The sequence below is a fragment of the Ictalurus punctatus genome, chromosome 2 (assembly GCF_001660625.3).
Source record: "Ictalurus punctatus breed USDA103 chromosome 2, Coco_2.0, whole genome shotgun sequence".
Taxonomy (NCBI): Eukaryota; Metazoa; Chordata; class Actinopteri; order Siluriformes; family Ictaluridae; genus Ictalurus; species Ictalurus punctatus.
This window is the reverse complement of record NC_030417.2, coordinates 14,729,398-14,754,646: the sequence shown is the minus strand read 5'-3', so window position 1 is coordinate 14,754,646 and position 25,249 is coordinate 14,729,398. Positions and strand designations below refer to the sequence as shown.

At 37.2% G+C, this 25,249-nt stretch overlaps 3 protein-coding genes across 4 annotated transcripts; 1 reads left to right on the top strand and 2 right to left on the bottom strand.

The window, feature by feature from the left end:
• Positions 1-5,100: 5,100 nt before the first annotated feature.
• LOC108258618 (uncharacterized) lies at positions 5,101-11,250 on the bottom strand. 2 transcript variants are annotated; one of them, XM_017457372.3, is made up of 7 exons: positions 10,599-11,250; positions 7,715-7,851; positions 6,354-6,583; positions 5,932-6,132; positions 5,657-5,803; positions 5,480-5,573; positions 5,101-5,359 (listed from the first exon to the last, which is right to left on the bottom strand). In XM_017457372.3, exons 1-7 carry the CDS (start codon positions 10,687-10,689, stop codon positions 5,321-5,323), a joined length of 939 nt encoding a protein of 312 aa, XP_017312861.1. In that variant the 5' UTR covers positions 10,690-11,250; the 3' UTR covers positions 5,101-5,320. The 2 variants fall into 2 exon arrangements, with proteins under 2 accessions (XP_017312861.1, XP_047007587.1); XM_047151631.2 differs by having other exon boundaries at positions 7,715-7,848.
• An 85-nt stretch (positions 11,251-11,335) lies between these two features.
• leprotl1 (leptin receptor overlapping transcript like 1) lies at positions 11,336-21,270 on the bottom strand. The gene is made up of 4 exons (XM_017457385.3): positions 21,138-21,270; positions 17,259-17,334; positions 14,526-14,712; positions 11,336-14,168 (listed from the first exon to the last, which is right to left on the bottom strand). The coding sequence occupies exons 1-4, from the start codon at positions 21,151-21,153 to the stop codon at positions 14,052-14,054; spliced, it is 396 nt and encodes a 131-aa protein (XP_017312874.1). The 5' UTR covers positions 21,154-21,270; the 3' UTR covers positions 11,336-14,051.
• Positions 21,271-21,353: 83 nt separating this feature from the next.
• Positions 21,354-24,988, top strand: LOC108258613 (F-box/LRR-repeat protein 12). The gene is made up of 4 exons (XM_017457359.3): positions 21,354-21,672; positions 21,871-21,946; positions 23,066-23,290; positions 23,580-24,988. The coding sequence occupies exons 1-4, from the start codon at positions 21,572-21,574 to the stop codon at positions 24,264-24,266; spliced, it is 1,089 nt and encodes a 362-aa protein (XP_017312848.1). The 5' UTR covers positions 21,354-21,571; the 3' UTR covers positions 24,267-24,988.
• Positions 24,989-25,249: the final 261 nt, after the last annotated feature.

Here is a 25,249-nt window from a genome sequence, read left to right as displayed (position 1 = left end):
TTTCTGCCGGAGTGCTGATGTGTAAATGGTCATGAGCTCAGTTGTTTGTTTTTTTATGCAGCAGTATGAAGTGCCCCTGAAGTATGCACTAATAAGTAATAGTCTAGAAATAGTTATTCATGCTAAAGTGTAATAAAACTCATGGTCAGATTTTAGTACCTGGAAATACATTCATTAACATAGTGTGGTTCATTTGGGCCAGACGATGCAAAATCTCTGTCCACTTGGGAATGGGATTTTCAGAATAATGATGTGTATATATAACACTGCTGTAATGCAGACAGGAAACAGGGGTTTGTCAGGTGATATGTAGTGGAGTGTGTCCTGGTTGATTGGCTGTAAATCGTGTGTGTGTGTGTGTGTGTGTGTGTGTGTGAGTGAGTGAGTGAGTGCCTGTGTGTGTAAAAAAGGAACCATTAAGCCCATTTCACATTTTATCTTTCAAATATATACAGTGGGGGAAACAAGTATTGAACACTTCAACATTTTTTTCAGTAAATATATTACCAATGAGGCTATTCACATGAAATTTTCACGAGACATCAGTATTAACTCAAGAAATCTGGCAATATAAAGAATTCACAACGTTAAAGTCCATAAATGAAGTTATGTGTAATAAAGTGGAATGATACAGGAAAAAAGTCTTGAACACGCTAACTGAAATTTATTTAATACTTAGTGGAGAAGCCTTTGTTTGTAATGACAGCGTCAAGACGCTTCCTTGTACAGAAATTAATGGGCCGCAGTATTCAGGTGTGATTTTGGCCCATTCTTCTAAACATATCGTCTTTAAATCTTGTTCATTGATTGACTGGGCCATTCTAACACATTGATGATTTTTTTTCTCTGAAACCAATTGAGAGTTTCTCTTGCTGTATGCTTTGGATCATTGTCCTGCTGGAAGGTCCACCCACGTCTCATCTTCAAAATCCTGGTGGATGGCAGAAGATTCTTCTCAAGAATCTCCCGGTAACGGGCTTCATTAATCATTCCTTCAATTATATGGAGTCTGTCAGTACCATGCGATGAAAAACAGCCCCACACCATGATGCTTCCACCTCCAAACTTCACTCTTGGTATAGAGTTTTAAGGCTGATGTGCAGTGCCATTTCTTCTCCAAACATGGTGTGTAGTATGACAGTCAAAAAGTTCAATTTTGCTCTCGTCTGACCAGACTACACTCTCCCAGTATTTCATAGGCTTGTTGTAGCAAACTTTAAACAAGTTTCGACATGCCTTTTCTTTAATAATGGAGTCTTGCGGGGTGAGCGTGCATAGAGGCCATGGCAGTGGAGTGCATTGCCTATTGTTTTCTCTGTGACGATGGCACCTGCTGCCTCCAAGTGTTCAATTTTACTCTCGTCTGACCAGACTACACTCTCCCAGTATTTCATAGGCTTGTCCAAATGAGTTGTAGCAAACTTTAAACGGCCTTCGACATGCCTTTTCTTTAGTAATGGAGTCTTGCGGGGTGAGTATGAGCAGTGGAGTGCACTGCCTATTGTTTTCTCTGTGAAGATGGCACCTGCTGCCTCCAAGTGTTTCTGGAGCTCTTTCTGAGTGGTCCTTGGCTCTTGGGCTACCCTTCTGACTATTCTTCTGACTCCCTGGTCAGAAATCTTGCGAGGAGCTCCTGTGCGTGGCCAGTTTTTTGCTTTTACCCATAATGAGATGTTTCTTGTGTGACACCTTGGTAACAAAAAGCCTTTATATAGACCATCAATTTACTAACCCAGCTGATGTTAACTTGCACAGACAGGAGCTATAATTACTTATGAATATCAGCTGGTTCCTTGCCTTATCTTGTCTTAGAGAACTGCTTTTTCTTTGCATGTTCAATACTTTTTTCCTGTGCATTCTTTATGTTTGTGGATTTCTTGAGTTAATACTGATGTTAAGTTAATACTGATGAAAATTTCATGTGAATAGCCTCATTGGAAATATATTTGCTGAAAAAAATGTTGATGCGTCCAATACTTATTTCCCCAACTGTATATATATATATATATATATATATATATATATATATATATATATATATATATATATATATATATATAATTTAGCTTATAATTTGATGTGTAAAGGTAAAAATTGTATGATTGTCCTGAGGGTTATTTGAAGTGTGTGATGAAGTAAAGTGCAAAGCATGCAAAGTAGTGCAGTGCGTAACATAGTGATGCACAAAACACTGATGTGTAAAGTAATGATCTGAGTAATGTAAGTAAGTGTAATGTAGTGAAATTTATGTTTGTGAAATGTGTATAGTCATAATGTGTGTGTAGTGAAATGTGTAAAGAACAATGTATGCAAAAGTGAAATTTGTATGGCATCAAAGTGTGAATTAAAGTGTTTAAAGAAAAAAATCTTTAAAAAATCTTTAAAAAATCTAAAGCATTTACAGTAGTAAGCTGTAAAAATAATGAAGTGTGTAAAATAGTGAGGTGTGAAAAATACTAAAATGTCTAAAGTAGTGAAGTGTGTAAAAAGGTAAGGCATTTACATTAGTAAACTGTGAAAATAGTGAAGTGTGTAGAGTAGTGAAGTGTGTAAAACAGAGAAGTATGTAAAATAATCATGTGTGAAAAATACTAGTGTCTAAAATAGTGAAGTGTGTAAAGTAGTGGTGTGTAAAATAGTGAATATATAAAAACCGTGAACTGTGTAAAGTAGTGACGTGTGTAAAACAGTGAAGTATGTAAAATAGTGAAGTGTGAAAAATAGTAAAGTGTCTAAAGTTGTGAAGTGCGTAAAGTAGTGAAGCAAGTAGTAAATTGTGTGCATTGGGTAGCAATGTATGCAAAATTGAAATGTGTAAGGCATCAAAATGTGTAAAGTAGTAAAGTGTTTAAAGCAGTAAATTGTGAAAATAGTGGCGTATAAAATAGTGACGTGTGTAAAAAAAAAAGCAGTAGTAAACTTTGAAAATACTGAAGTGTGTAAAGTAATGATGTGTGTAAAAAAGTAAAGCATTTACAGTAGAAAATTGTGAAAATAGTGAAGTGTGTAAAGGGATGGTGCATAAAATAGTGAAGTATGAAAAATACTAAAGTGTTTACAGTAGTAAGTGTGTAAAATATTGAAGTATGTCAAATAGTGAAGTGTAAAAAAGTCTCTAAAGTAGTGAAGCATGTAAATTAGGGGTATATAAAGTAGTAAAGTGAGTAAAATTGTAAAGTATGTATAATAGTAAAGTATTTACAACAGTGAATTGTGTAAAATAGTGAGGTATGCAAAGTAGTCAAGTGTAAAAATGGGGTCTATAAAGTAGTAAATTGTAGAAAGTTATGAATTGTGTAAAATAGTCAAGTGTATAAAGTAAGTAAGTGTGTAAAATATTAAAGTGTATAAAGCTGTTAATTTTCAGATATGGTGAAGTGTGTAAATTAGTGAATTATGTAACATAAGTGTTTAAATTTGTGAAGTATGTAAAGTAGTGAAGTCTGGAAAATTGTGAAGTATGTAAAGTAATGAAGTGTGTAAAGTAGTAAAGTGTTTAGTAAAATCGTAAAGTGTTCACAGTATTGTAGGGAGTGAGGTAGAATAATGAAGTGTAAAAGCGTGTTAAGTAGCGACCTGAATAACAGAATGAAGTTTAATGTGGTTAAGTAGAAAAGTGTATTGTGAATTTTGTAAAGTGCTGAGGAATGTAATGCTTTGAGATGTTTACAAGGTAGTGAAGTGTGTAAAAGTGAAATGTGTGGTATACTGAAGTGTGTAAAGTGGTGAAGTATGCAAGTAGCAAGTATATAATGTTAAATGGAATAAATTAGCAAAATTATCTGTTTATCTCTTCTGTGTCACATAAAAAAATGGGGGGATTAGCTCTTTACTGCATGGTGTTGCCATATGGCAATAATTAATGTATCTCCATTTTTGATAGGCAATAATACAAAACTACTATTTCCCTATGTAACTGGAAAAGGGGGGCTTTAACTTTGACATTACAAAAAAATGCCATATCAGATGCCATGGTGTTTGCATCTCCTTTTCTGTCATCACATGGCATGGTGAATGAAGGTGATTCTCTTATAACATGTACTCTCTTATATTATGAACTGCTATTAAGACACCTTGAATACGGGAAATACTGGGTTATAGTTTCTGTTTGGGTATTAAGGGATTTCCATGTTGTAATGCTGGGATAAGGATCAATGCTTCTAGCAAACATGTTATTTAGGGAACTCCCAGCCTATACCTATAATGAATGTATTCACTTAATTACCTTTTCTGATTAGCTGATCAACTGCCATCCTTTATTATAGCTGACACATGTATTTTTCATACCTTGAGAGACTTATTTTTGTGGTATGCCTGTGTGCTTGGCGTAACTGTCTTCCCCGTGCACAAGTAGAAACCGCCCACGCGCTGCTTTTTATCTATGTGTATAAATACTCCTGTTCTGCACAAATAAACTCGGATGTCTCTGTGAACAGCATGTGTCAGTGTGTGTTCTTTCAGACTCTCCAGGCCTGAACGCTCTGCGGTCAACCACACTTTCTCGCTCATAGCACAGAACTAAGAGTTAAAAGTAAAAAAAGCTGAAAGCTGACGGAGGACTGAAAGACATAACCTGAGATACTTTTTATCCAACAGTGAAGGTCACCATTGGAGGTCTCTCAAAATTGTATGAATTTTTCCAATATTTAGGCAAAACTACTTAAAGGAAAATTTTGAAACACTATCTGAGATAAGTTAACATTTATGTTTTGTCATTTAAACAAGTTTATATATTCTGAGTATTCTGTTAAATGGTGATAATGGAACTCTGGTATGTGCATTCATGAATTGAAACAGGCTTACAGAGCTTTAAAAAAAAAAAAAAAAAAAAAAGACACCAGGCTTTTCTAATAATATATTTAAATGTTTTCACATTCACAAGTAAGAAAAACTGTTGCAACTGCACCTTATGTTCTAAATTTAATGTTTCAAGAAAAAGAATTAAGAATTAAAGAGAAAGAATTAAAAAGATACTTCACACAAAACATGTTTGGATCTAAATTTTGTATGTATTTTGAGTGAGTAAATCCATCCATATACGTTATATATATATATATATATATATATATATATATATATATATATATATATATATATATATATATATATATATATAACTGTAATTCTTTTCTAGAAGATATAGCTTTTACATGCTTACTAGGTGGCAAAAAAAAAATCTACAACTCTACATCTCTTATATTTAGAATTGTAATCTCATATATTTTGTGTTATTTTTGACTAAATGATATTTTCCACCATTGCACACTGTTGCCATATGGCAACCATTCACCAACTAGTGCATGACGTCAGTCTCCAGACTTCATGGTGGTTTTAGGTATCCATCCTCATGACAATCCACCTGAAAACCAAATATTGTATATCTCAAATAACAACTTCTTTTGTGCCCTGCATTAATGTGAAAAAGTCACGTAAGAAATATGAGTTTTAGGAATATTATTTGTTGTGAGTGTGTGTGTACCTGGTGTGATGAGAATTTGCTAAAGAGTTCCTTGTATCTTTCTTTCCACTTGTCTGCCTCTACCTGCAGATCCAACATGGCATCTACGTCCCATCTAGAAAGAAGGAGCTAATATTTAAAAAAATTCTCGTTCTTCACTCCTCAGTTCCAACACATTTAAAGAATTGTTTGTGTTACCTGCTGCAATGCACAATTTTGGGTTGTATATCTTCTCCACCAATCGTCTCAGATTTTGAGTTCTTTCTAAGATCCAACAATTCTTCCTGTAACCTGTTCACCTGCAGAACCAGGGCCTCCTTCTCATCATTCAGGCAGTCTTTAAACCTAGACACACACACACACACACACACAATATCCAAGAAAAAACAAAATGCCACTGGACTTGTATTTCCATTACCTACTGGTAACAGCAACACACAGACACACAGACACACACACATGCACACACTCACCTTTTGATGCAGCATATCCAGTTGCGTTGTTGTTCACACAACCACTCGACCTGCTCAGCCATCTCCCTGAGCTTGTCTACGCTGGCTGTGTTTTCGCACTGCAGTACCAACACTGTCTTCTGATGGGTGCTGTTTTGCTCACTTAGCTCCTGCTGCAATGCATCATGGGCCTTCTCTAGCTCCTGCAGGTCATGAGACTTACTGACCAATCAGAATAAGATCAGACAGCACAGTAGGTGCATTCAGCGTAAATACCTGCTCACGTAAACGCACAAATAAATTCAACATGCATAGTCATTAACGTAAATGCACAGATTAACAAATCAAACATAAAATATAAAAGTAAACACACTATTTAACTGTCTAATCAGAAACAAAAGTAATTTGATTGAAATTCAAGTGAGCTGCGTAAGTGTTGGTACCTCTCCAGCTCTTTCTGTAGATTTTTTGTATGCTTGGCATGGAGCTGGGCTTCTTGGTGGAGCTGCGCCTCCAGGCCCTCTGCCTTTTTGGTTGCGTGCTGGGCCTCCTGGTGGAGCTCATCCACAAAGCCCATTAGCTGCTTCTCAGTGGACTGTAGGTATTGCAGCTCTGTGCTTATCGACTCCAAGTGAACACTCAACAGAGCCGCATCACTTGCACTCACAACATGCTAAACACACACACAGATAATTAATGCTATGCCTATATCTAAATCTAACCACAATAAGTACGAAATTATTAATTAATTAAAGCTTCAGTTTAAGTTTAAGATAAAACTTTACTTGTGGTTGCGGTTTATGCAAAAGGGATATATACTTTGGTTTCAGAACTATATATAGTAGAACCTGTCAAGGTTTCAGCAGGTGAATAATTTCCCCAGGCCATATATACACATATACACACTATATCAGCACACATTCACACATTAACACAGACTATATCGTAAACACAATATATACTTTCCTTAACTAAACAAGCATATTAAAACATTACACACATTCATGAACATAATATGCACATTCCATTATAATACAGTATTGTTACACACACATGTAATAAAATAAAGTCTGCCATTTTATTACCATCATTCCTTTCTCAACATGTTACATAAAACAGAGGACAAAGGCAGGAATGTTCACTTCTAATTCACATGTAGCTATATTTTATGTTATTAAACACACCAACAATGAGATCTGGCTTTTTAAGGCTGCTGTAGATACAAAACTCAATACTGCCTACATTTATAGGGCAGAACAAGTCCAAACACAGCACATATCTGTCCCACACATTAGTAAGGCTCAATGTTATCCTATTGAGATTTTTTAAAGACTTATACAGTAGCTTATACTTGTAGCATATTGTGTTGCATTATGAACATATGCATGCTGCAAGTGCCTGTAGAATTCAGTAAACATCCATCCATCCATCTTCTATACCGCTTATCCTTCCTTCAGGGTCATGGGGAAACCTGGAGCCTACCCCAGGGAGCATCAGGCACAATGCAGGGTACACCCTGGACAGGGTGCCAATCCATCGCAGGGCACAATCACACACCCATTCATACACTGCAGACACTTTGGACATGCCAATGCATGTCTTTGGACTGGGGGAGGAAACTGATGTACCAGAGGAAACCCCCACAGCACAGGGAGAACATGCAAACTCCACACACACAAGGCCACGGTGGGACTCGAACCCCCGATCCTGGAGGTGTGAGGCGAACATGCTAACCACTAAGCCACCGGAATTCAGTAAACACATTTTTTAAAAATAATAATTTGCAGTATTTCACTGACGTTACCTGTTGGTGTTGGAGTTTCCCAAGTAGCTCCTGGATGGTGTTTTCTTTCTGACAGAGCTGCAAACACACAGTTTCTAACTCTACCTGGAGGACCCGCACTCTCTCTCTAGATAACACACATTCTCTCTCCAACGCTGCTACACACACACACACACCACACACCACAAATACACAAAATCGTTACAGTATAACATACAGTATACACAAAATATAACTGAGGGACATTAAAGAATCATACAGGACAATGAGGCATCAGTATGGAGTAAAAATTGTTGAGGGTCATGTGTCGAGTGACATGAGGGGGCTTTGGATTGAGAGAAAGAGAGAGACAAAGTCAGAGAGAGATATTGCCCTAGTGTATTTTAGTGGGTAAAAAATGTTTTTGGATGAAGAGATTTAGAGGTAGACTTTTTTTTATCATGGAGGAGAGTTTTGGACTGAGAGAGAGAGAGAGTAAGAGAGAGAGAGAATACACTATTGTCCCCTCCAAAACTATTGGAATAGCGAGGCCAATTCATTTGTTTGTGTTATACAACAAAGGCATTTGGGTTTGAGATCAAAAGATAGATATGAGACGAGAATTTAGTATTTCAGCTTTTACTTCCCGGTATTTACATCTAGATGTGCTAAACAACATATGGCTTGCTTTTCTCCCATAGACAGCTCTCTGGTCTTCGTTTTGGCTTATCCTTTGTAACAACAAATGCACAGCTCAAACTGAAGGCTAAAACCAAGAGTAAATGTTCAGAGCTATTTATTGTTTAATCAATCAAGCTAACGGGACACACCTGTGTCACATGTGCCAGTATTTTTGCTCTGAAATTCTAAACTCTCGTCTCATATTCATCTTTTGATCTCAGACTGTCTTCAGTCTACAGCGAAAACAAATGAACTGGCCTTTCCATTCCTGTAGTTTCAGAAGGGACTGTATATGGCTAAAAGTTTGTGCACAACTGACCATAACGCTTATATGTGCTTGTTGAACATCCCGTTCCAGATTTAGTCCTCCCTTTGCTGTTATAATAACCTCCACTCTTCTGCGAAGGCTTTCCACTAGCTTTTGGAGCATAGCTCTGGGGATTTGCTCAGCCTCAAGATTACATATATGGGTGTGATGGTGCACAAACATTTGGACATATAGTGAACATGTTAATTAGTACTAGACTGAGAGATAGACAGCCAGGCAGAGAGTGACATACCAGTGTTATAAGAGAGCAATATTTGGGTTTGGTGAGTTTAGTTGGTTGAACAAGGACTGTTGAAGTTATATTTATTTCTAGATGAACTTTGACTGTTGAATTCATGAGCCTCGTGAATTCTTTATAGATATCTATATAGATAAATAGTTAATTACAGAAGTGAACAGAACTGTGCTGTATCCTTAAAAAATGCCATTACGGAAAGGTGTAGTGGGGTGTATTAATGGTAGAAGAAGGGTTAACATAATTGGCTGGTAAAGAGCGTCTGTTTGTTCTGTCAAAAGCGTCAACCTCATGAATTTTCATGCAACAGCTTTCTGCCTTTAAGGGAGAACGAATGTTCACTACACACACACACACACACACACACACACACACACACACACACACACTGCAAAGCAGTTAAATACCACAACACAGATATCACATATTATTTATTGCTAATTGCTCATTTTTTTGTGTGTTTAATTAGCACAGTGTTCTTGGTAGATCTGTTCCTTATTGTTTAACATATTATTCATGAAAGTTATTTAAAGCTTCCAATTAGCAAACGGTCTCTAAAGTTGTTTAAACATATGGTTTTCTCTATCTTGTTATATAGCATATTAAATTTGTTTCTTGTTTTTTTCTTTAGCATACTTCTTGTTGCATGTTAATTAGCATCTTCTTGAATTAGCATGAGTACCTAGAACGTTTTTTTTCTTCTTCTTTCTTTTCACTCCATACAGGATTTCACAGAACTTTTTTGTGTGTGTGTATGTTGCGGCCAAAAATGATTAAAGAAAAAAACTTTACGATGCGACTTATGGAGTTTTTGTACTTTTTTGTTTGCGGAAAACTACATGAAATTGTTTTGCACAGTCTTTTGCAGTGATGTTTGTTGGTAAACGAGACCTTTTAGCTGTACTCATGTTCTGATGATGTCAGATGATGTGTTATGGCCCAAACCTGCAGAAAATCTGTGGTAATTTTGAAAAATTGCAAGCTCTTCTGAATACTGTGGCGTTTGCTTGATTTTGCATTCATTTCTGCGATCGCAAAATCCTAGAGGGACTGTCTTTTGCATAAATTGTCTATTATTTTAATTATATAAACCCTACAGTGTTTATTGATTAGCATTACATTCTCAGAAATAACAGTACCAAACTGTCCTTGTTGCTGGGGTGGTACCATCAAGGGTACGATTTTTGTACCTTACAATAAGGCTTTAAAGGTACATCAGTAATCCTTAAGGTTCACTTACTTTATACCTTAAATTATTTTTAAGGTTAACTATATTCGGGGTGGGGGGGGTGGGGGGGGTTGTTTGTTTGTTTCTCAAAATATACAGTGTAGCTTTTGAAATGTATCTCTTGTCATTTAGCATCCCTAAAGGGCTAATTATTACTTAAAGTTTTTTTTTTTGTTTTTTTTAGAATTTTATCATCATACAATAATGTTTAGTAATGATACTTGTGTTCCTGTCACTAGGTTTCCCTATATTTAAACTGTGATTATCGATGGAATTAACATTTAGTACATGATCACTAAAAGCTATTTAATGCCTATTAGTATGCCTTCTATTCATTTGGCCCCTAAACCCTGTGTGCTGCTCATCAATATAATGGTTATAGATTGATCATTAACTTCCTCTACTTGATCTGTGGACTATTTCGATACTATAGAGTGATATTGCTCTGTCTTACCTTTCTCCTGTGCCAGACGGTTGCACTTGGCAGTAAGATACTGAATCTGACCGTAATCTTCATCTCTCTGCACTCGGAAAAACCTCCTCATCACCCTGTGCTTCTTTCTTCTCTATCTCTTTTCTGGGTTTGACTCACTCGCACTTTTTATTTGGAGGGCGAAAGAGCAAGCTGCAGATGGTGCTACTGTTGCCTCAGGCCATAAAATTGTCTCACACCCATACATGATCCCTTTCACCATTATGGGTATCAGAAGAAGCTGTTTTTCCTTTCCTAGCCTTTGCCTGAAGATCATCTGAAAGTTTTATGTAGATAGCGATAGGCTTTAGCAGCACAGGCATGTTGTAGCTAGCAGGTACATGTAATGGGGGGGGGGTTCCTTTCTGCTGCACATTCCCTAACCATACAGGAACGCCTTAAAGCTACCTATATCATGGCTCAGGGCCAAATTCTACATCTCAACAGCATCGCACAAAACTGCAACTGGCAACTTCCTCACAAAAGTAGATGAAAATGCCTCAAATGTGTTTCAGAGTGGACATTTCCTTTCATGTGCTGATGACACACAGCTCTAGTGCAACATGGAGTGAAGCACAAGTTAACTCCATGTTATGATAGCATGATTAGGCTGTTGTATTTGGGAATGAAAGAATGAACATGATACACTGCCTTGACCCTGTATTTTCGAGAACAACAAAAGTTGACCATTTGCTTAAAAAATGGCATTTATTTAAAAAAAAAAAAAAAAAAGAAAAAAGAAAAAAAAAAAAGAAAAAAAAAAAAAGAACAGAAAAATTAAAATAATGACCACCACACTTTAGTTATAAGCAGCTTAGGACACCTAGATGAAACATAAGGTTAAACAAGCAAAATATTTTAAATGAAAACATTTAAAGTGCTTTGGATACTAGAATAACTAGAAATGTGTGGATTCTTTTTTTTTCTTGCATGTAGCTAATAAATTCAACTATAGATGACTTCACAGGCTCATCCTTCATCTTGACTCATAGTCTGGCTTAAAAGACTGAGACCAAAAACTGATTTTATTCCAAAAAAAGCCCACAAGAGGCAAGTTACAAGTGACATATCAGCAACTTGTCCCTTGCTAATGTGAATACAAACAGTTCTTGGTGCTTTAGGACTCCCGACTGTGCGCGCGCGCGCGCGCGCACACACACACACACACACACACACACACACCCCGAGTTGGCCGACAATGTTGAATGAAAGTACCCTTTGGCGAATATATGAAATGTGACACTCGACCTTATTGCAGGACAAATGTCTGATAAATACGTTGCAATAATTTATCAACTTTCAGTCAGTCATGTTCTTACATGGTTACAGTTACACAGTTCAACAACAGAGGAAGAAATAAATAATGTGAAAATAAAAATTAACATAAATGTCAGTGCATTTAAACGTTTTGAGATGCAACTTTTGTCACCTAAACAAACCCCCAGGACCCCAGGAGACCCCTTTTGTAAGAAAAGTTGAACTAAATTGAAAAATCACTCCGCACACCTTCAGTAAGCCAAGACATGTGGTGTCCAAGTTTTCTTTAGTATTCGCACAAGAGCTACAAGGCTAATAAAGCTAACAAGTAATAAATGCCTATGAAGACAGACTAGCATAAAGCTAATAGTGTGCTGAAATCATCACGCTTACCTCAGACAAGTTTCTGACACATTTATGTTTTAAAATAGCTTAAACATTCTTGTTACTTGCTCTTTGAAGCAAGTTTGTAAATGCTTTAAGATACAGTTAGCGCAATGCTAATCACTCTCACAGCTCCAGCGCACACAACATTTGGACTAGAATGATTAGCATCATGCTAACCGCATAACTGTATTTTTACCTCACTGTTGCTCTTAAAAAGACTTGCTTATAGGGTGCTGACACAAACTTACCTCACAGCTGAAACTAACAGCAGTGGCCATTTTGAAACAGAATCACTTACTCTTATTTATATATTTAAATTTGTAAATACAGACTTTACAACTATATGAAATAGCCTATGTGCTAATGCTACTACATGATGTTATTTGAAGCATGATTATTTCGGAGAACAGTTAGCATAATGCTAATCTTTCTCAAAGCTCCAGTGTACACAACATTTAGACTAGAATGATTAGCATCATGTTAACTGCATAGTGAAATAACTTTCTTTTTTTACCTTTAAATAATTTGAAAATCATTTTAAAAAATTTTTCCTTCAGTGTAAAAAAAAAAAAAGGGTGCAGACACAAAGTTACCTCACATCTGAAAACTATAGTGGTGGCCATTTTGTGACAGGATCACTTATTATTATTTATATATTTGAGTTGGTAAATACAGACTCACTTTACAACTATATGAAACAGCCTATGTGCTAATGATACTACATGATGCTATTTGAAGCATGATGATTTCAGAGAACGATTAGCATAATGCTAATCTTTCTCAAAGCTCCAGTGTACATAATATTTAGACTAGAATGATTAGCATCATGTTAACTGCGTAGTGAAATAATCACTGTTTTACTTCAGTGTAAAAAAAAAAAAAAAAAAAAAAAAAGGGGTGCAGACACAAAGTTACCTCACAACTGAACACTATAGTGGTGGCCATTTTGTGACAGGATCACTTTATATTATTTATATATTTGAGTTTGTAAATACAGACTCACTTTACAACTACATGAAGTAGACTATGTGCTAATGACACCGTTTGAAGCGTGTGTGATGATTTCAGAATACGGTTATCATGATGCTAGTCGGTGCTCAGTTGCTTGTTAGCAAAGTGAGCTTTGTAGCTCCTATTACTCAATAATGTCTCGTTTGATTACTCTTTTATCACATATACACTCTTAAGAGAGCTGGCTGTGAAGTGCACACTTCCCCAAAAGGTGTACTTTGCTAAACTAAATTGAGAGATTATACATTAAACAACAGTGAATGGCGTTTGGTTATGGGATGGAATTGCGCTACCTACAATGCAATGGTGGCAGCAGACAGTGCATTTTGCGTGAATAAATAATAAACTAAACCCATGCTACATGAAAATTCAATACGTCAAAAAAAATAAATAAATTAACAGTTGATTCACCAAGCTAAAAGCTAAAGCTAAAAGATACGCTCCAAATGACAGAGTCTGCAATTAGTTCTACCACAGACTTCGTAAAGAGAATCATCTATCCATATTAGCTTATTTTTTTCCATGGCATTATACATTCTACGTTCTGTAGAGAAGCGTCAATCATGCCTGCAAGAAAAAACAAAACTAGAAACATCGCTAATGTACAAAATAAACAGCAAAAACAACAGCTTTCTGAGGTCAAACTGATCCCAGTGACAACTTATTGCACTGATTTCCTCTTAATATGGATGGCCAGTCACTATAAATAATAAAGACGACAATAAGAACCACGACTGTAGCCATGGTGAGAATGTATGTCGATAAAAATAGTTCTCCGCTTCACCACTGCTGCCAGCTGAAGTCATCGTTTGACCCGAAGACGAGGAAGAAGCCCAGAATGGTGCCGAAAATGACAATGTTTCCTGTCAGGACAAGAGCGCAGGCCCCCCAGGCGATCTGTGCACACAAATGTTAATTATTTTATGCAAGAAAGTTTGGTGCTAAGAAAGTAAAACGTATTGTTCTGTAATAAATTAAATCTTGTTAGTGTTAGAAAATTGCTGTGGGATAACAGGAATAAAACACACCAGGGTTTATACTTGACTACTTTGTGGTATAAAGGAACAAAGTGGTGGTGGTAGCATATTCTGTTCACGATAACGCTACTGTGCATGTACTATCTTCGGCTATATCGTGTAACCAATCGTTTGCATGTGCCTGGGTTGAGCAGTAATGACATGTAGGGAGGTTCAGCACACAGATATTTGAACACATTCCCAAAATGTGCTTCAATCATAGAAAAGCAATGTTTACCACACTAGCGCGCGCGAATATGATGGGCAGGCCGAAGGCAGACACAACGATCCCTGTGGTGAGGAAAATGGCCAGTTCTTTGCAGGCGTTACTAGCCGAGTCTGTATCATCCACCACACGCCGAGAGATGCAGTAAGGGATAGGAGAGAGGATGTAGAAGAAGAGAAGAAAGAGCGGCCAGTATTCACTATGGAAAAACACACACACCACAACCATTAGCTATTATTCATCATCAAAAACTATCACTGTCAAATTTTGTTGTTATTTGAAGTGTTTTTTTTTTTATTATTCATTTTGGATGTCTCTATTTTTATTTGTCATTTGGAGTGTTACTTTTTGGTTCAGTTTGTATGTATAGATTATATGAATTTTTATATTTATTAATATGTAATAATATATTAATATTTACATATATTTCTTTACAAAAGAACAGTACGTTTTCATGGTACAGTCAGTACCATTTATTTCTGTAAAAAAGTTATTTAACTTTGAGTGTATTGTTTTCATTCAGTATCAATTAGAGATGCAATGATACAAAATTTCTCAGCCAATACCGATAACGGATTATTTGATGCCGATAGTTCTACCTTTTATACCTTCTTTTAAATTAATAATAATGAATTCTACAATTCTGAAAGAAATGCAAACAAAAACTTTATTCTCTCCATTTCAACAAGTTGTTTCACAGTAGCTCATCTCAAACAGAAAATACATAACTCAAATTAACATTAACACATGAACTAAATTCTGAAGATTAAAGTAAGATTTCTTAACTTATTGAAATGTTAATAATTCATATTAACAGAATTAATTGACCGAATTTCTACTTCAATATTGAACATCAAACTGGAAATATATACCATAAACTCTTTTATATATTAACGTCAACTGAATATGAAATATACTATGTTGTATATAAAATATACATGAAATAAAATGTTTGTGATATGACATGTGATGTGCAACAAAGTGTGACGCAATCAGGCACGAGAAAAGTATAATGGTGCTGTCGAGCACATGGTGCTGGCAGGGTGGGAATTTTTCCTCCTTAGAGGTTTTTTCGCCCACCCCTGAGTGCGAGGTTTGGTTTTTGGGGAGAAGCAACACACTGCACAGTCCCGACAAATACAAAACTGAGGGCTGATAGGCCCAGTTGAGAAAGATAGGGATGTGTAGATCCAATCAAATATTTACTCGTATTAGCCACTCATACTAACGACAGTAGTAGTAATAATCACTATTTAGAGGGTACACAGTTAATCAATGTGTAATCAAAGGACTCAGGATTCAAAACAATATATACGTGTAGTTTGTGAGGCTTTATAGCCTCAGAGGGGGAAATGTTGTATATAAAATATACATGAAATAAACACGAGGGAGTCCTAGTATGAGTAATATGTAATCTTATTGAGAATTCACTGGGCTGGTGGACTGTATGAACAGATGTTCACCTGCTTGGGACACACACACACACACACACACACACAGAGGCCTGGTGTGTGTGCAAAAAACAGAAATTAATCTGTTTCATATTCTGTTTTAGAAAAAACTCTTATAGGGTAATGTACATGTAAGCACTATAAACAAAAAAGAAATGTAGAACAAACAAAATTTACTCATAATGTTGAGATGGTGTGTTTGAAAGTGTTCGTTCTCGACGAAAATCCAGTCACAGTGACACAGACAAGGTCAGGTTATTGTTAAAGAGTGAAACAAAACAAAATATATTTTGGAGCCAAGCTGCACCTGCAAGATAACGGTTAACATACGTAATGGTGTTCTGGGACAGCTAACTCTAAACATATTGGTGCCTGGGTCATCCTGACCCAAGAAAACCATATAAATAGAAGAGCTTCAGGTCTGGTTTTTGATATCGCATTTTGGGACGTCTCAAACTGTGGGGATCTCGTGTGGTGGAACGGAACAAATAAACCTGGACCCTTGCTTCTTCTCACTCACGGCTGGTGTCTTATTTTTCTTTCTCCAATTGAATATGTGAGAATCTGTTTCTATGTTACGTGTCTTCAGGTAATAGGCAAAATTTGAGCCAGCAACTACTCTACACATATATTTTACTGTGCAATATATACTTTTTTTCAACTAATCTTCATTTAAATCCTTCAACGGTGTAGTGGCGCTTTAATTCAGCTCGAGCAACGTGGCAAAAAATAAATAAAATTGACTCGATGCTGAAACTCCCGCTTCACTGCTGCAGCATCCGGTGTAAAATTATAGCAGTGCAGAGATTACATTCTGCAGTTTTGTCATCTTTCCACACAAGAGACATCTTCTTTACACACAGCACGAAATCGATGTTTTCCCACCCCCCTTTTGATTGACAGGATATTATATATCAGGATATAATACATCGGCCCTGATTATCGGATGTTTTTAAACTATCGCCCGATAGCATGAAAAATTGCCTTTATCGGCCGATACATCGGTGCATCTCTAGTACCAATTTTAAAAACTATCGGTTATGGACAGGCGTTGCCCAAGTCATCTGTAAAATCCGATAAGATCGGTCAAACTCTAACATTTATTACTCAAGTCTATCATGACTCATAAACCTTCCCAAGCATTATTATTATAATACTTCTAGATGGTTTGCTGTGTAAGCTGCAGCAGATTAAAAACATGTAGTATTGACAATCTGTTAAATATAACACTCATTCATCATTACTCTAAACAAACTCTTAACATAAACATTTCAAGTTAAATAATTAAACTCACTTATACACAGGCAAGGCACAGCCAAGCATCAGAAACATGAGGCCAATGGCTCCACTGAAGGAGAGGCTGATCAGCGCTGGACATAAGGAGGAAAACGGACAGTTAGTCAATTTTTCATACAACAATATTAACTGCCCAACCTTTTTCGTTTCATGATGTAATTATACTATTGTAATTGTTCTCGTCGGTCAAATAATTTGAAATAAACAGCTTCCTCAGCAGTCATACAAACTGTCTGTAGTTCAGTGACTCTAGCTCCTAAACATGAATAGGCTTGGCTTCTGTAGAAGATTTACCCAAATCACATGCATTCATGTAAACTATTTAGCTGAAGGAAGATCACCGGACCAGAGTCTAAAGATCTAGAAAGGAAGTCTTCACGTGTTCATTTTTAAAATGGAAACTAATTGTAGGTAGGAACTAAAGTTATGAGCGGGAAACTGAAGGATTAGTCGTCAGAATCTTTTGTGTGAATAGTTTAGATTCGTCGCTTTACCGCATCCTACCTTGTGTGGAATTGAGAAAACGGTGATTCATATGTTGTTATCTCTTTGTGCACATACATTGAAAATTAATCGTCACCTTTTGTTGCAATGTCCTTGTCTCCACTGAAGCGCACCATCAGTTTGTTTGAATAACTTCCTGTTTACTACCCTGTTCTCTTGTTTGATGGACAGCTTGTATATCGCACACAAGAAAGCGAGCATTTCCACCAATTCAGGTTTAAGGAAAGTACAGGAGGGCATAATAATATTACAATCCATACAGTCTAGAACTGCTCGTGAAAACCAAGAGCCTTGTGAGCTTGTGAGATGGAGGAAGGGGGTGGGGCTTCCAGGCGGTGTCGGTTAGTTAATATTGGCAAAAATCATTCCAGATGCTGGCTGACTCATATGCTCATTAGCTCATTTTATTGGGGACTGGGGAGAAAATCGATCTTTGCATGGTAAAGTGTATTCGTGTACTCCAATGTTCAGTTGAGGGCTGGTCAGGTCTTGGTAAGAGCCTATAGTATAATCAGAGTAAACATCACTAGAGATCATGGCACTGTAATATTGTTATATCGCACAAGTTTCATTGTAGGACTCCTAAAGTTACTTTTAGACTTTCCGACAAACCATGAATCAGCCTTGTTGAAGTTGGCAGAATAAATGTGCCGTGTTTGTGCCCTTGAGATAAAGCCATCCTGTTCAGAAGGCAGCATATGGACAGCTATCTAAAAGTCCTTTTTAGGAAGAAGCATCACATTCATCCTTTTCAGAGAAGGCAAGACTGAATTGTATCTCCGACTTTATTGTTAAAATGCTCCTCAATGAGCAAAAGTAGATGTAGTCATGCAGATGTTTCTTCTTAAATGGTGTAATGAGTCATTTTAAAAGATTTAACTGTTGCCAGGGACTCTTGTCGGTTATGAAAGTGATGTTTATGAGCCATTTCCTCTCATTTGACATTTTTTCTCAGCCTTCAAAAAGTAGTACATTTTTCGCACACTTGCTCTTAAAATCAGACTTTATGGTGGGGATTTTCCTCAAAATTGGTTTCAACACTGGGTTTTTTGATTGAATTAGTACATATTTAATGAGAAATCCCCTCAACACATTCCTGCATTGGTGTGTTCTCTCATCAGTTTAAATTTCATTCTAATACAAGGAAATGGTGTGGTACCTGATCATTAAATGAAACACAGCTCTTCATTCGTAAAATGCCATTTTACACAATTTATGTCTTTCTAAGGACCTTAAACACCATGTGCTCACATGAGCACGCAGAAATTTGGAACTTGTATAGTAAAAGTACTAAAGTTAATACTTAGAGATAGTGTATATGTTCTCCAAGTCTTCCCTTGGTTATAACTTCTAATTCTCAATCTAGAGCAATCTTGAGTAGAACATTTTTAAACACTTGAAATCACCATAGTCATTTTATCTCAATCTGCCTACATTTGTATTTGCTAGGTTAGAGTTCAAAGTGAACAGAGGGGAGTCCAATCCAGTATTTTCTCTGTCTGGATACACCTAAAGCCCTTGCTGAGATCAATCACTGGATGGATGGGATTTATTGATCTCCAAGGGAAATGTGGGTGTAATATCAGAAAGGCACGACATGACATGCACAGTAGAGCTGAGAAACACCGCAACTATGCACTGCTGATGGAGCAGACTGGTATTAACCCTCACATGATTTATCATATGATTCTGCAGCAAGTTACCCTGAAATTACCACTGATGTAAGACTACTCCCACCTGTGTATTAAAACATAAATTTGTATTACTGTGATGTATTCATTTTTGCATTAAAGCAGTTTGCTGTAATTTAACATTAAATCTCAGTAGACACTGAGAAACCGCTTACATGACACTGAAAGCTCTGTTCTCCCGTCTGTGAAGAAACATAGGCTATTAAATGGAATGGATTTATCTAGAGAACACGGCATAGTGTCATTTTATTATCCATAAATCCATTTTCTACACCGCGTATCCTTCAGGGTCATGGGGAACCTGGAGTCTATCCCAGGGAGCAAACGGCACAAGGCAGGGTACACCCTGGACGGGATGCCAGTCCAGCACAGGGCACACTCACATACACATTCGAACACTCTGGACATGCCAATCAACCTACCATGCATGAACTTTGACTGAGGGAGGAAACCGGAGTACCTAAGCACGGGGAGAACATGCAAACTCCACACACAGAGGGCAGCGGTGGGAATCGAACCCCCAACCATGGAGGTGTGAGGCGAACGTGCTATATTATATTATATTATATTATATTATATTTCAAAGAAATATTAAAATGTATTTACACTTATCCCTGTCTCAGTCGGGCAAAGAGACGCATTATGTACAAATGTGACATTTGTTTTCTTGAACTTCATTCCATGCATATATCACTTTTCCATTTCCCTTTTAAAAACATGTGGGACTCGTCCACTCTTATGGGAGCTGTTTAGGCTAATTTTGTGCCAGGTAAGCAACAAATCCAGACGTTTTCTGAACGGAGACGCATAATTGCGCGGCTTTTCTGGGACTCCTTTTGGTTCCTGTAAAAGTATACAGCCCTCACTGACGATAAGGGTAAACCTGTAGTTGATAAAAGAAGCAAAAATATGCATAATGTTACATAAGAAATATGAATTCTGTCATTTAAATCATGGTCGAGTAATTTGTCTCAAACTATATCATGTTACAGGTGTACCAGCTCTCCCTTATTGCAGGAGACATTTCTTTTCCATTTACTTAAAAACTGTATTTTGTCCTGTAAATAGTTTTTTTCAGAGCCTAGACAATTATTCCAGCGTCTGTCAGATCGGCTATTTCCGGAAAGTCCACTGACAATGGCGGAAAAAGCCGAACTGCATACAGTACGGTTCTCCTTAAGTTATATTATGGTCATCGTGAACCTCAATAAAAACAAAACGTATTTAGCTTTTATATACATTATACTGTGCAGGTAAGTCCCAGATGTTTATACATTCCGTTTATTAGTCAATATTAACCTGGTAATAACCCATTTATTAATAGCGTCTCATACGAGGCTCAGGAAACCTAATAAACTGATAATGTGAGCTAATAATTAGGCTCATATAATGCGCTAAATATAAAAGCTTTCGGGTTGGCCTGCAGAAATGAAAACTTAAATGTAACATATATCGTATAACCGCGTAAATGTTATTTTAAATAAATAAATAAAATAAAATAAAAACACTTAGTATTACAAAGTAATGCCACTAGCTCTTTTAGCGTAGCAACGTTAGTCGGCGTTAGCAACCAAGCTAACAAGCTTCATGCTACAGTCTCCACTCACCGCCTCCATGCTTTAATCGACAATTATATACAACCTATAACGCACGTGATCACAAATATTAAATCCCTTTCTCACCTTTAATCCCGGCCATTGTTTCTATGTATATATATTTTTTAAACGTCTGGATGTGAGAGACTCCTCTGTATATGTCGCGCACCGTCAACACAAGAGAACGAAAGAAGCAGTGTTCGAGTTGATCTACATCGCATGTTCATAATGCACTTCCGGTGTATCAGAATTTGTAGATCTGCGCTACTGTTTATCCAAGTGCGCATGCGCTAGACGGTTATTTCCTTTGGTTTGTAAAAGTTTTTATCTAGTGTGAAATGTTTTATCTAGTGACAGTATGCTCACCTAATCATTCTGTTGCATTTTGTTGTTTTGTTTACATAAAGGAAAACTAGCTAACTGTAATTTAGAGGGAAAAATATTACCAATTAAAAAAATCTTTAGTACCCTGCTTCTGCGATGTATTATACTTCCGGTCGCAGAGGGATTTGTTTACTAAAATGGACGCTATGAGAGCTTACACACTGGACTGTTTCCCTGAAAATATTTTAATTGATATTTTATCCTATTTAAATGTACAAGAACTCATTCGCAATGGAAGGTAAAATGAAATATATGTAAACATATATTTTAAAAAAACAAATAAACTCATTTTTAATACATTTCCGGAAGTAGCAATAAATAAAATAAACAAAAAGACAACCTACCGTTTCTTTTGTTGTTGTTGTTTGTTTTGTTTTTTTTTTAGAGGTTTGTGTAATTTTTCAGCATGAGTTTGATTTATTATTTTGATGTGTAGAGTGTGTAAGCGTTGGAGAGCTTTAATAAAAGACCAGAGACTCTGGAGAACTGTGGACCTTTCCACATGGAAACGGGTAAGATGCTCTGCTCTTCTGTCCTCTGTCTTATGTTTGTGAATTTGAGATCAAATAACATTTTATTTACTAAGTTTTATCTTCAGCCATCTCGGTTCGTACACACTTTCGAGTGACATTTCATCTTCCCTCACGATTCAAAAAATGAATGATTGAGTGGGATGCAATTTGTGTCTCATTGATATTTTTACATTTAGGTATGTAACATAAAGGTAAAAGACACCAAAACTTTAAAGATATCAAAAATTTAAAAGATATCAAAACGCTTTCTTGGTTTAAGCAGTGATGAAAACAGTCACTGTCAAGTCCAAGGACAGGGCTGTGTCCTACTGTGACAGGACCTACTGCATTCGATTCACTACCTACTGCTCAGCCGTTGATACAGTACGTACTGATCAGTATAAGGGGTAAGCATGAATACAATCCAGACGTACTACATCCGCCATGTTGGTATTGTCATGTGTCAGTCCCTTTGCCTTATGGGATAGCGCAATGTCCACAGTGTCCAATGGTTCCATACTGCAGAATCTCAGCAGAAGCAGGTCAATTCAGATATACTACTCATTTGGCATACTGCTTTTCACCAACTGTATAGTAGTGTAGTAGGGATATTCAGATGTGGCCCCAGGACTAGCCAAGTTGACATGGAGATCAAGTCCAAGTGAAAGTGAGAGAGAAACCCATCAAATCCATTTTAAGACCAAGTCTTTACTTCCACTAGTTGGCTTAATTTGAAACTATTTCTTGGTCAAATTTGTGCATGCAAAAAGACAACACGCTTTATTTTGACAAACACTTGGTTGAGACCCAGACCATGATTAGGAAGACCAGTGCCCAAGACCAAGACAAGTCCAAGTTAATATGCCAGTAAATCCAAGACTAAACCAAGTCAATAAAGGAAACCTCTTGAGACTGGACTCAAGTCCTTCAGACTTAAAGTGGTCAGACAAAATTTACCTAAAGGGGAAAGGATGCAGGATGTTCTGGAAATGGTTACTTTAATTTCCGGCACACTTTATGTGGATGAATTTAGATCTGTGTATTTGTGTGTATGCACATACAGTGTTCTACAGTAAGCATTACATTAATCCCTTCTATTTGTGTGTGTGTGTTTGCTAGGTGACCTCGCGGGTGCTCTGGACATTATTGCGGAAGTATCTGGGACGCGGTGTATGTTCTCTACACCTGCGCGGGTTGCTGCAGAGTGCACGTGGAGGGTCGTTCCTCTCAGAGCCGTGGCTGCAGACCTTGAGCTCGAAATGCCCTCGACTCCGCAGACTTACTCTTACTCACACGGACCTGCGAGGCGTGCACAGCTGCTCCTTATTACCTCCTAGCTTACAGGTAATAACATGTCCCTACAGTTGCCACTGGGTCAATAAGGGTGGAGCTGTGGTTGAACATATTATACAGATTTCATTATATCATATAATCAACTGAGCCTTCACTTCTTTTATTGCTAATTATTTTATTTCATAAATAGCAAGCTAGAGTGTGGTGATCATGCGATGTAATCAAGTTTGTGATTGGCCTTTCAACCTTAACAGAATTTTTTTAACTGTTAAGTAACTTGAAACAAGATTTTTTTTTTTAGGTGTCCATAATAACAGTATTGTACATGCTTACTTTACAGGTGTTAGAACTGCGCAGCTGCGAACTTTCACCTGGCTTTTTTACCCAGAATCCCTTGAAGCTGGTGCAAACTGTCCAGAAAGGCTCAGGGAAAGAATCTCAGACCACTTCTTCTTCCTGTAGTTGTGTTATCGGAGCACTAATTCTGGACAACGTGCCATCATTCACGGACCAGCACCTAAAGAGTCTGAGCTCGTGGGAGCACCTGCAGCGTCTGGAGCTGCGCGATGTGCTACGTGTGACGGTGGCAGGACTGAAGGGCTGTGCTCCGCCTGGCCCACACGCACTGAAACACCTCACACACCTGGAGCTGGAGGGGTTCAGCCGGCACCAGATGGCAGCGCTGGGCCTGGCTGAGGGTTGGGCAGGGCTGGAACATCTAACGCTCGGAGGGCGAGAGGTTGCGCCCGGTCTGCTCTGCCTCAACCGCCTGGTTGGGCTGCACTGCCTGCGCCTGCGTGGCTGCAGACTTACAGAGACATTGGTTCTGCGCAGCTGCGGCACACTGAAGGAGCTGTGCATGCTAGAGTTCTTGCAGGTGGAGTTTGCAGTAGAGGCAGAGAGAAAAGACAGAGATGAAAGGAGTGAAAATGACCCAATGCCTGGACTCAGACAAGCACTGTCCAACCTGCTGCCCAAGTGCAGTGTGCTGTTCACGCAGTGTACCATTATAGTTGGTGCAGACTGACACATAGGGTTGGGTGATATGGTAATTATTACACTTGTTGTAACCAGTGCAGTGGATTTAAATTGATCAGACAAAGTCTATTAATAAACAACAATACACTAACATCTGCCTAGCAACAAGTAGCCAATTGGATGCTAGATGTATTTAGACCAATCACAGAAACCAGTGCCATACAGTCAAATTTGCCTAGCAACAATTAGCCAATCGGATGCTAGCAACTCATGCCATTTATACATATATATATATATATATATATATATATATATATATATATATATATATAGAGAGAGAGAGAGAGAGAGAGAGAGAGAGAGAGAGAGCAGTTTTTGCTTTTCAGGAATAAGTTTCTTTAGAGAAGAGTATTTTGGTGATTGTTGAATGAATTGCTCATAGGTTTTTTAACATTAAACATTTTCTTGTGTGTTGCATCTCTTCCAGCTTGTTAGCAACGCTCAGAAGAAACAAAATACCCATATTAAGTATCCTGAAAATGTACTGTAATAAAAGTGAAAGTTGTTTCACAACTTACTGTATTGTTTCTTTAGTTTGGAACTGTTGTATACTGTATTAATAAATTTAATGACTTTTAAACCTCATGCTTACATCACACAAAGAGTTTTATAGTATAAAATATATTGTGTAAAATGCTGTTGTGTTTTTAAATGATTTAATGAATTTTAATTATTGTACTCACTTGAGAATAAAGTGATGGAGTCAGAACAGCATGTGTGTAGTTTTTGGGTCAAATGTTCATTGGATTGTTCATAATGAGTTCCTGTTCTAAATGCGGTAATTATTGTGTAATTAGTGTTTCGGTGCAAAATACAGCAATTCAAAATGTGTACTTTAAAAAATTTTTGATTTAAAATGAAAACTAATATCAGTTCAAGTGTATGATAAAAGTGTAACCAAAGTTTAAAATAAATAAATAAATAAATAAAACTTCCAGAGACCAGGGGTTATGGATGTCAAAAGAAATTAAA